Source organism: Vidua macroura, chromosome 5, assembly GCF_024509145.1.
Source record: "Vidua macroura isolate BioBank_ID:100142 chromosome 5, ASM2450914v1, whole genome shotgun sequence".
Lineage (NCBI taxonomy): Eukaryota > Metazoa > Chordata > Aves > Passeriformes > Viduidae > Vidua > Vidua macroura.
In genome coordinates, this window is record NC_071575.1 from 9,986,203 (window position 1) to 9,998,539 (window position 12,337).

A 12,337-nucleotide genomic window follows, 5' to 3' on the forward strand; every position below is an offset into this window, starting at 1 on the left:
GCCTCAAACCTCTGACCAGTCTAAACGTGGCATATTTACCAGCCCTGCAGCTGGTTAATGCTGCCATTAAAACTGCACTGCATCTCTTGAGCAGCCTGCAACACCAGTGAGATCTGCAGCACAGGTAAACATGTTCCCTGCTTAGCCACTGGCCTGAGGGATGCTTAGGTCCTGTAGCTCTTTTTATTGGTAAAAATACAATATCTCTAATTTGGTCACAGATGTATTATTTTTCTGCTGAAAAGTAATACACTGGCCTCAGTGAGCCTCACCTACTGCACCATCTAGCACAACACAGAGGAGTAACTTTGGATAGAACATGGTCCTGAGAATCTGATCAAACAGTGACAAGACTTTGGCATAAGATTCAGTAGATGATGCTTATGACAAATATTGATCAGGACGTGAAGAGCAGACAATATGGAAATCAGGGTTTTAAAAGAATTCTTTTCAATATACAGAAGAATGAAGAACCACCCACTGTAGGAGAAGATCAGGTTCAAGAACCTGAAGATGCACAAATCTGTGGGGCCTGCCGAGATGCATCTGCAGGACCTGAGGGAACTGATGGAAGAACTGGCTAAGCCACTGTCCAGCCTATTGGAGAAGTGGCAGTCTGGTGAAGTCACGGTTCTCTGGAAAAGGAGAAATGTAATCCCCGTATCTCACAAGGAAAACCTGGGAACTACAGGCTACTTCTTCTCTCCTCTGTGCACAGCAAAGTCGCCACCACAATCTCAATAATTACAATGAATATTTCAGGTTGTGGTTAATACATACTACTGGGGAAACCCCTATCACTGCTGTTCTTGGTGCAGTGACTAAAGCACAAGAGAGAAAGAAGCAATTCTGTTCCGTCAGGTGCTCAGCTAAACTCGGTCAGAATCCTCTCCAGCTCCGCTCGGGAAAAGAGGTGCTCTGCCACTCTTACCTAGTATCTTGCTGATGTTGGAGTTGTGCATGTCAGGGAAGGCCTGAAGGATCTTCCTGCGCTCGTCCTTAGCCCACACCATGAAGGCGTTCATGGGGCGCTTGATGTGCGGCTCGTTGCTGCCGCGCCCTCGCGACTCGCGGTAAATCCGAGACTCCGAAACTCCCGCGCTTCCTGCAAAGCAACAGGGAAACATCTCCAGCTTGTGGCTCGGAATGCAGCTTCCTCTGCCAGCAGTAACCTAGGTCAGCTGCTGCACGTTCAATGAGTCATAGTCACAAGAGGTTAATGGTTAATCTATTGCATATTGCCTGCTTTATTCTATTAATTCAGCATCACACAGTGTACACCTGATAAGGAGTTTTGATTGTTTTTAAATACAAAGTATTACACAGTTTTTCTAAGGCATCTTTTACTGCTTAATTACATAAATCAAATATATACTTATCAATGCAGGCTTATTTTTAATTTTCATCCTTTCTTGCTTACAGAATGCTGGTCATATTATGTCACCTATTTTCTACCTTTTCTGTGACAGAAAGGGTGTGATAGATGGCAATACTGGGCATTCCTTCTTAAGCAGTTCTCCAACTAGCAAATGAATATTTACATACTTGCCTGTTTTTGTGCTTACATCTCCTTAACAATATATGCAATAGCAGAGACACAAATAAACATTGTGCTCACTTCATCAAACCAATAAAACCCCCACAGATGCAGAGAACACAGCACTTACAGAGGATCAGGTCTACACTTCATGGCTTCCCTGTGTGATCTCACTTACCCCACATATATCTGCCTCCTTTAGTCCCTTTTATTATGAGAAATACATTTTTGGCCCCATCTTGAGATCTTCAGTGGACAGAGGGAAGGTTAAAAATCATCTCCAGACTTAAAAGATGAATCACTTCTTCCTGCCTTGTTTCATAGCCACTTATTACTAAAAGTTTGTATTCCTCATGGGCCTCCAAAGCACTTGGATTCTCCCTCAGATCCTGTTGATACGCACACATAAACCTGGAAATTGGGAAAAGCCATTTGTACTGACCGTCAGAATCTCCACTCATGTTGAAATCCATCATTGCGTGGCTGAACTTCCCATCTTCACTCTGTTTTACTGCCAGCTGCTGAGTCAGGGTCTCCAGTGTTGTTTTGTCCTATATGGGCAAGATGATCAGGAAAATAATTAAATAATGTAACTCCAAAGTTTGTACATTATTTAGGAGGTTTATAGGGAAGCTAGATAACTATTCACATGAGTTTACTGAGCCATGTGTTGAAGAATAAATAACAATGCTTTTTCTGGAAGAGACAGGGTTACAGACTCTACCATAAAGTGCTTTTCAAAACTTACTTATTAGCTAGTGATAAGCAAACTCCATAGTGTTGAAAAGATTGGCTTAGTTAGGCATGCTAAAACTGGCTGCACATCTGAAGAATACTTCAACTCTCTATGTTCCTGGGACTGCAAAGCTGGCCTGGAAGTTTAGGTGACACATGCTCTTTTGCAATGCATTTACTGTAGCACTCTATTTCTAGTCTGCAATCAAAGTGCAGAGACATGGATGGCTTTGCTCTGTTTCTTTTTTAAAAGGCAGTATTTTAGGAAGCAGCCCATAGGGCAAGAAAAAACACCCTACAGTTCAAACTTATTCAGGCTTTGGGAAGGTTCAGCCTGAATTAAGCATGATCCTTGGGCAGCAGTTTGTGTTCTTGTCCAGACTGTTTTGTCCAACCCCACTAACACCCCGTCCATCACTCATCTGGTCAGAACTAACTGTGAACCCTGGATTGCAACAGGCTGCTGTGTGCTGCCAATTAATCTGTCAGGCTGCAGCAGTCTCTAAAGACTGCCAGAACAACATGCTAGGGCAATTCATTCCAACGTCCTCTTCAAAATACCTCGCTTCCCCCTGAATTGTTTGACTTTACAAACAAAAGGTGTTCCATTTTCCAACTGTTTTTGTTTTCCCAATGACTTTTGCTCGTGAGCATTCTATCTTCCTGACAATCATACATTTAAAAATAAGTCTTTCATGGAAGCAATACTAACATTTCAAAATCTCAGGCACTGTGCCTTTTGCAAAGCTAAGAAAATGACATGATGTGGCATGATAATGAAGTGGCTCCAGTCGAAAAAATTCTTTTGAGCTTCTTTCTGAAAGAAAGGATTTCTGTTTCCTTGCTCTATTCTACTCCTGTTGGCTGTAAAAGATCAATAAACTAAAAAAACTTTCAGTTTCCACGTGGCAACTGTTTCATGTAGCCTAATAATGTCACTGGGATGCGTTACATTGGAAAACAGAAAAGAGAACAATGCGAATACAGAAATCCTTCCTGCAAACTGATATCCCTGCATCTGCAATTCAAAGAATGGTTCAAATTCATGTAAGTCACTGCACAAAGATTTTCTTAGGAAGAGTTAGAAACAAGGCTAACCTGCTCAATTTTTATGCTCACAGAGTTTAGGGAACATGAGGTTAACTTTCCTATTCCTCACATTCATTTTCACTACGAATCCCTTTCACACTCCTGGTGCTTTGTCTACACCCTGACACTTCACCATGGAAAGCATGCAAGAGGAGTTATCCTCTTGGTTTTTGCAGGAAAAGCTCATGCAGCAGACTCAGCCTATCGCAAGCAAAAGGGTTTCCATAACACTACCAGGCACAGCAGATCCAGAAAGCAGCTTGGATATTTGGAGAAGCTTCAAATAAGCACCTGAACTATTCAGGCATTTAGCTTCACCAAACTCTTTGATCCATCGTTTTTAACTCAGTTCTCATTTCCAAAGCAGCCTGTCAGAAGTCAGAAAGTCAGGACTAAGTTGACTTTGTATTTCTTCCAAATTGATTGCAGATACATAATGGAAGTCAACAGTTTTTCCTCAGGAAAAAAAAATTCTATTTCCTGTCAACTTCATAATGCTAGAGTTAAAAAAAAAAATATGTCAAGAATCATTTTAAAACACTGGCACCAAGCTAGGATGTAAAAGAACATTTTCTCTTGGCTATATTGTAGGGGAGGAGAGTTACTCTGCTGCAGACTTTTTTCAAAGCATGTGTAAACCTCTTAGAAAAACAGCTGAGAGCGTACAGGGCATGGGCTGAACAGCTGCTTCTTTAGGCAGGAAATGCAGCTCTTGGAGGCAGAGGCAATCCCACTCCCCAGCATGCTCTGGGGACACAATCTGATAGCCCCCAGGTCAGAGGACACTCTGGAAGCTGCCTGCAAGGCACACCGCAGGTACGGCTCCTTCGTCAGAGCCTGGCTTAGCCAGCCCACAGAAGCCTGCTGCACCCCAGCTTGGGCAGAGTTTGGCACTTGGAGCTGCAGCCACGCTGGATGCAGTGAGGGAGCCCAGTGGGATGGAAGGGGACCCTGAAGCAATGCCTGGTGACCACGGAGGAGGTGGCTCTCACAGAACTGTGACATGATGCCACTGGAACCATGCTCTTAACACGGTGACAATTTACTCCTTGCTACTTCAACGTGTAACTCAACCACCAATGGTAAAATGGCAGCTAAAAAGAACTTCTGCATGAGATTGCTCTTGAAGCAGAGGATCAAAGCAGCCAGCTGTACCTTTCTGTGTTAATGTTCAGAAATGTTTTAAGTTTAAAAAGCACAAAGGCAATAATAAGTCTAAGGCCTGCTCTTGCCTGAGCCTCTGCACCAGCACATCTCCTACGAGGAAAGGCTATGAGAGTTGGGGTTGCTCAGTCTGGAAAAGAGAAGGTTTTATGGTGATCTAATTGTGGCCTTGCAGTACCTGAGGGGAGCTGATGAGAAAGATGAAGAGAGAATGTTTACCAGGGCCTGGAATGACAAGGACAAGGGGCAGTGGCTTCCCACTGGAAGACAGGAGGTTTAGATTAGATGTTAGGGACAAATTCTTTGCTCTGAGAGTGGTGAGGCTCTGGATCAGGCTGCCCAGAGTTAGAAGTTATGGATACCCTGCTCCTGGAATTGCTCAAGGCCAGGTTGGATGGTTGGTTGCTCTGAGCAACATGGTCCAGTGGAAGGTGTCCCTGCTCATGGCAGGGGGTTTGGAGGTAGAAGATCTTTAAGATATCTTCCATCTCAAGCCATTAAAAAAAAAACCCAAATCACCCCTCAAAACATCTCCTCAAAACACCAAAGAAAACACCCTGGCAGGATACAGAAGTCTGACCATAGGTCAGCAGCATTGTGATTTCCTGTCCTACACTCTTCCCATTAAACACACAGCAGCTGATTTTCCCCAATCTTGACACAGAGAAACACTTTCACAATCACTAAATGTTTGAAAGGGGCCAAGCAGCAATCCCATGGCATTTTGCTGGAAAGCATTCTGTTGATGACTTACTGCTTTTCATTTGATGGAAGCACCTATTCACCATTTCTACACAGTCCTTCTATTTATGGGCAAGTATTTAGGGAACTCCAAAGAAAGAAAGGAGAAGATTTTTTCTTCTCTGACCCCAAATTAACTGGCAATCTGCTCATACTGCTATCCCAGCCTCCCCTCACAGAATCACAGAATGGTTTGGGTTGGAAGGGACCTTAAAGATCAACGGGTTCCAACTGCAGCCCCCAACCCACAACAGACAAGGACATCTACATGATAAATTCAGACACGAAATCCACAACTATTTGAAGTTTATACAAAACCAGGATCTATTTGTCATCATCATCGTAACTCAAAACCAAATTACATGTTCCCAAAACTGCCACCACTCTGCTGTGTTGGATTAGCTGTTCAAACAGTAGCAAGGTGAGGCCCCACCCAGTGCCAACAGGTGGGTTTAATTATGTTGGGCCCAGCAGAACATTCCTTTATTTCAGGTATGAAATGCTATTCCATCCTAAGAAAAATGCCAGGTGGCATCTACTGCAGCCTAGAACTAATATTGCTGGGAACAACAGGCAAAGTTGGTCCAAACCCAGGAAAGAGGTGTGAAGAATTGCTTGTGAGACAAGCAATTCTAAAAATTAGACAGCACAAAGCAGCAAAAGCAAACAGCAAGGAGCACTCCTGTCCTTCCAGGAGAAGAAACATAGCCATCTCTTGCTAAACATGAAGTGATTCCAAATTTCTGAATATTGTGTCAGACCTCAGAAGGGTGAAAGACATTTTATAAATACCTTATTGCTTTATGAAGGGCTTCCTAATCATCATTTCTACTGGATTGTAGGAGAGACTCTCTGCAGGGGCAGCAAGAACTCTGTTGACTGGATCATTTAAAATTCTAATGGGTAAACCAGAGATGATAATCCTGTAGAGAGCATTCAATCTCAAAATAGCCCAATTGTTCAAAGTATAACCAGAGAGGTTTTGTCAATAGCCACTATGTGATGAGAAGTTTCTAACTTTATTAATCAAAGAAATTAACCTGCCAGAGAAGACCGATTTGTACCACAACTCTTAGAAATGCTCTAATTATATTTAAAAGAACAAAAACACATACACACATGGAATATGTCATGTAAAAAAAAAATATAAGAAATGACTAAGCACCACAAGTCAGACTCAGTTTTGTGGTCAGCTGCAAAAGTTAGTTGGCTCTCTGTCATGGATAGCTGTCGTAGTTTAACAAAACATTGATCTAAAAATGACAAGAACTTGGTTGCAGTCTCTTTCATAGAAGAAACATAAAACAAGAAGAGTCAAAACATATGTAGAAACAGCCTGATCCTGTTTGCCAGAACTCCTCCCACTACTACATGAAAGTGAAGCAAGCCCTTGGAACGTTTGAGAAATAAAATCATCCTGCTAGATCTGCCCACTGCCCTCCTGCTCCCTCCAGTACCGGCTCATGGCATCAGGGTGCCCCGAGACCATCCCCACACCTACACTGCAGAAGGACTCCAGGCTCCTTCCAGAACACTGTGAAGGCTGGGCATATGGCCGTGGATCCCTCCTCCCCTCTGTGAGACATCCTTTTGGCTGGGCTGCTTGGCAAAGCCTGCCGGCGCTCTGAGCCCCGTCAGAGCCGCGCTCTGGCAAGAGCCGTTTTTCCGATTGCATAATTCAAGCTTTGCACTTTCACTGAAGCAGTCCCCTCTCCCCTCTGCTGCTCCCCTCACCCTACCCCCGTTTTCCCTGACAGGAATATTTCTCCTCTCCGTTTTGATGCCTGCAGAGAAACAGCCAATTCCTGAGGAGGAGTGTTCAGGATCGTAACTTCACATTCCTGCTTTTCATATCCCAAGGGAACTGAAAGGCCAGGCAAAAAAAAAAAGGTGGAGAGAGCCAAACACAGCCAAACTGCAAGGAGAAACTTGCTGATCACCTCTTGCACCTAAGAATTCCACACACACTAATGGGCACAGCCTAGTACCTTTGCTTGGTGTCAATAAATTAAACAGATGGTTGCCTGCTACTGTCCTTTTGTGTGTCTCATTTCTTCCCTTCCCCTCCACCTACAGTTTGTCCAGCTATTTCCCATATCTAAATGCTAATGGTGGTATGTTCAAATAGATTTGAGTTTTGAGGAGGTAGTTTTTGTCTTAGATTGATGAGCAGGACCTGTGACAGCATCTGATGTGGCTTGTGGTACTGAGGCACATCTCCTTGCCCAGCAAGGGCCTGTAAATATCAACCCTTCCAACACATACCTTGGTCAATATGCACCAGATCTTAAAGTTTCAGGCAGATTAATTGCTATGATTGCACAATATAAGTTCACTTTATGACAGAAAAACATATTGAATTATTAGACAAGCTGGTGGCACCAGGTGTTATCCATTCAACCCTGCGGTATTTTCCTTAGCTCTCCAAGAAGCTGAAGAGTCTATGCTCCATCTAACACAAATAAAAACTTTGTAAAGGTAATCTCTCTGTGCAATCCCTCTGCCTCTTGTGATAATAAACATCAGAATAGCCTGAGTTCTAAAGCTTTCAGCCAGTCTCAGCAAGTGTGGAAAATATGAGGTAGGCCGGCATGACGGACGGTGGAGAGCTGGAAGAACTCAGGGGAACAACTGGCAACAGTGAGAGCTGTGCCCAGAGCTGGATGATGGATTATTTGCATTCCAGACTCTGCTCCTGCACATTAATGCCATGGTACCTCAACACAGGTACCGTGCATGCTGTCTGTGTCCCAGTCCAAGCCTTGCTATGGCCCAGATCCAGTTACACCTCTAACTGCTGTAAGAGAACTTCTAGCTGCTTTCAGAGGGATCTTTGACTTAGATTTGGGTTTTTCTGTGTTGCCTTGCCCAAGTGTTCTTCACTCATCATTGAATTACCCACAACATTTCACAAAGAAAGGCAGGATTATGAACTGCTTACCAGAAAGGAAACTGAGTCACACGTTATGGGACTTGCCAAAGGTTCCTAAGTAAGACTGATAAATGTTTTAGTAACTGAAATTAGCACTCCTGAATCTTCCAAAAAAATTACCATCTCAAGTTTGTAATTTCATTTCGAGTGTGGAACTGTGACTTTTGCTGATGGCACATGGTACCAAGGAAAGCAAAATAAAAACAAAGCAGTTATAGATCCACCACTGCAATGGACCTTGCTTAAGTAACGCCTGCAGGGCTGTAAAACTCATAAAAAGCACATGCATAAATGATAAAATAGAGTGAGACTTTCAAATGTTGACTCAGTAATTGTTAAACCCCTTCTGGCTGCACAATTTTATAGTCTTCTACTGTACTAATGAAAACGCAAGAAACAACAAAGAAGGGGTTTAGCCTTCCAATTATATAAACTCTGTGGACCACCAAAGAAGATGAAAGATTATTTATAATGTCACAGCAAGTTATCATTTGGGAGGTTTTTTGTTGTTGCATCAAAGTTGAGTATGAAGAAACAATGCATTTACCACCCCCTCAGCTCTTTCAATCTTGCTTATCCAAGATCTCTATTTTTCATGGAATAATCCACCCACAGAATCTAAAAGCAGCATTAGAAACAAGAAAATAAAAGAACACTCTTTATTTGTGGCTCTTCCTGATTTTATGGTACTTCTTTCAAAATGATGGCATGCAGTCTAAGTTGGGGCTATATCAGTTGGTAGAGGAACCATATCTTTTGGTTTACAGCACTTACTAAAACACTTGTTGCTTCAATACTGCCTGGAAATCATTGCATCTGATTTGCAATCTACATGAAGTGTTACACAGACTCAGCAGAGAGGTTCCTTATGAGGTGTTACAGGGAAAAGATCAGAGTGACCATGAAGACCTAGACATTTAATTACTCTTCTCTCAGGAGCAGACACCAATTCACAGAGAGAATATGCTGAAACTTACACAGTCATTTTTCATTGTTGCCTACTGTGGACACAGGGCTTCAGTTTCTAAGGGTTCTCAAGTCATTATCTTTAAAGGCACTGAAGGTATAAGAAATAAAAATAGGAAAATCCTCAATAACCTGGCAAGGGCCAGGACCCTAAGGTGGGGTCTTTTGTGGTTTTTTTTTTCCTTTTTTTTTTTTTAATTAATTCTTTGTTTGAGAAGGAATGGAAGAATTGCTTCATTTATAAAGTGTATTATTTGGCTTGGAAACAAACAGATGGGAAGTAGCAATTCTAGAGGACACTGAGGTCCTGCTTTTCTCTCGTTAGGCTCTTTGAGAGACAGAGCAAGTCAGGACATTTACATGAAAATGCACATAGGACTGGCCTAGCCCATTATTTTGAAGAAGGAATAAAAAGGAAAAGGAAATCAAAGCAGAACGATGAGATGCTGTTTCCTTCTCAGGAAAGTTGCTCTAGCACGGGCAGAGGCATTGACCTCAACCAGATCCAGCTGTAATCTGCTGACTGCAAGTAGGTTAAGAGTTCCATGACCCAGTTTCTCATCCAGACTGCTCCTTGGGCTGACATGGCCTGTAACTCACTGTGAATTGTTCAGCCACTGCATCTTAATTTCCTCAACTCCACAGGATGGAGACAGTGATGCTTCCCCACCACTGTGAGGAGTTTTGAGGTCTCTAGATGAAATGTGCCATGTAAATTTTAATCAGGGACTTCACAGAGAGTCGCAAAGCTGGTACAGCTGATCAGCATGGAAAGGAAACACTAACTGGGGGAGAGAGGTGGCACACTAAAAATGAAACAAGTGGAAAATCACAACCCACGCAGGATTTCCTGGGAAGGAGGGTCTGCATGCATGCAAAGAGAAAGCAAGAACACAGTCTCTGCTTTCCTGGCAATTGTTTAATAAACAATGGGTGACTAAACTGCACAGCAGCAATACAGCCATTACAGACTACTTTTTTCCCATTTTTCCCTAGAAGGAATTCAAATTATGAAGGCTGGTGTACCTTTGCTTACACTTCTTCCAGCCCTGCTGAACAGCTCAGGCTGATCCCTCAGGAGCCCAAATGGACACAGCTCACAGAAGAATCAGGCCCAGCCTCCATGACATTGAAGAAAGGTGCTGCACTGATGCTGGAGTCCATGTATGTGCTGAAAGCCCCAGTGACTTAAGACATGTGATCATGTAAAAATAATAAAATATCTCAGGAAGTAGTAAGATCTCATGGCTGTGGGGCACAGCTTAGAACTTAAACCCAAGGACTCCAAAAGCTCAAAACTCGTAACAAGAACTCCACATCACTTGTATATTTTTACTTTCAGGAGGAAGTTGATCCATCTTTATTGGGATTCATAAAACTTCCACAACAGCATAAACAGCTGCAGTCCTCCCCGACCCACACTGGGTTGTGAATGTTCCCGATCTCCACCCCTTGGGAGTGAACCAAGTCTGAATTCCCATTTGGACTTCAGCAGCTACGTGGGTCTAGGCTTCTCCCCTTGCCTCTCTGCCTGCTGCTCTCTTTAACTTCAGCTGGACTTTCACACACACACACATATCTGTGGGCAGAACCCATCCCTCCCTCCACAGGCTTCATCTCTTATTAGCTAACCCTGCCCATGCATCCCTGCCATCACAAGGCACTAAGGACACACATAAATATCCAATCTTGTCTTTGAAAAATGGATCTGGGCATTTAATAAATGATGGTCAATCAGGAGGGAAAAAAAAAAAAAGCAGTGTTTTAAAATGAAGAGCTAAAATCCTTGGGGGAATAAAATAAGTCCTCACTGCAGAATCTCTCCCTCTCATGCATAGGCACTTGCTAACTGAGAGTAGTGGCACTGTGACAAAAGCAGCAAAACCAAAGGCAGGCTTTACTAAAGGAAAAGGGGGAGGGGAGTTCTTCCACTGGCCATCTGTGAAAACAAGGCATGTGGCCATTAAATGCAGAGGCTGTAAATATAAATATACACAAGCTCCACACAAAGCAAATGGTAAAAAAAAAAAAAGAAAAAAGAAAAAAAGGAAAAAAGAAAAAAAGAAAGGCAGAGAGGGAAGGGAGGGACAGATAATAAGTGGATAAACTTTCAGTTGAAGTAAATCAAAATGTTTATTGCTTTGTGTTGAGCAAAACCAATTTTGATCTTTGCAGCATGCAAGCCTGACCTGTGTTTTTTAAATTATATTTGTGAAAAGTTTCAGGTGACTTTGGCAGTGGGTACAGTAGCCCTGTTGAACAGGACTCCTTGACCATGCATGATTCTGTTGAGGCTGCTGACTGAAAGTCTGACACCTGGGTGATGGATGGGTGATGACATGATACCCGCTTGACTTGTCACACATTTTGAAAACTTTGTGCTGTGTGCTGGCAGCATGAACAAAGAGGACTGCAATCCCCACACAAGAACTTCTGCTGGCAACGAACCCCAGTGAAACAAACTTAGAAAGAGAGTGGGGAGAGGGGTAATAAGAGGGGGATGTGCAGTTGTTGGGATAGCACATTAACTTTTGTGCTCTGACAGGTCACTGTCTGCAGGACACAGCCTGGTCCCCACACTGTACAAAGGGATCTCTGCTCACACTGCAGGAAGAGAACAAGAACACGACACTGTCAGCTCTGCTGAAGTTTTACAGGCCAGGGAGGAACAGAGTGGGCTGCAGGACGTGTCCATCAGGTCTGCTGGGCTTGCAGGGAGAAGGGTGCACGTGTGTAGTATCTGTGGCTGACACAGCCTCTGCTAGTCCCTAAGAATGGTGAAGTAAAATTTTCCAGTAAAATATGACAGAGGTTATGAAAATGGGCAGGTTTCAACTCTTGTGAAGTGATTTGGCTTATGATGTTAGTACTGTGCCTCTGGGGTAATTTTCAGTGGGTCTCTCCTGCTTGGGAAGCCTGGCTTGCACCAGGTCCCAGTTTCAATCATCACTACTTACTCAGCCTAGCCTGACCCACGGCCTCTCAGTGTCTGCAGCAAACCCAGGGTTTGTCTCTTGTACCAACCCTTCTCTTCTCCTGCCTGCCATTCTGTCCTGCAATTTTCTCTTGACTTTCTGGTTCAAATCTAACCATTAGGGGAAGGAAAAAAAGTTATTGAAGCAAAATTCTCTACTGCAATAAAAATTTAAATGTCATGTGTTAAACCAACTACT

The 12,337-nt window shown here is 43.1% G+C and overlaps 1 protein-coding gene across 7 annotated transcripts in view; it reads right to left on the reverse strand.

The window, feature by feature from the left end:
- SOX5 (SRY-box transcription factor 5) overlaps positions 1 to 12,337 on the reverse strand; it is a 611,216-nt gene that overhangs the window by 14,050 nt on the left and 584,829 nt on the right. For all 7 annotated transcript variants that reach the window (XM_053977622.1, XM_053977623.1, XM_053977626.1 and 4 more), the window contains 2 exons: positions 1,980 to 2,088; positions 932 to 1,105 (listed from right to left, as the gene is read on the reverse strand). In XM_053977622.1, coding sequence (XP_053833597.1) covers positions 932 to 1,105; positions 1,980 to 2,088 — 283 coding nt within the window. The remainder of the gene's footprint in view (positions 1 to 931; positions 1,106 to 1,979; positions 2,089 to 12,337) is intronic.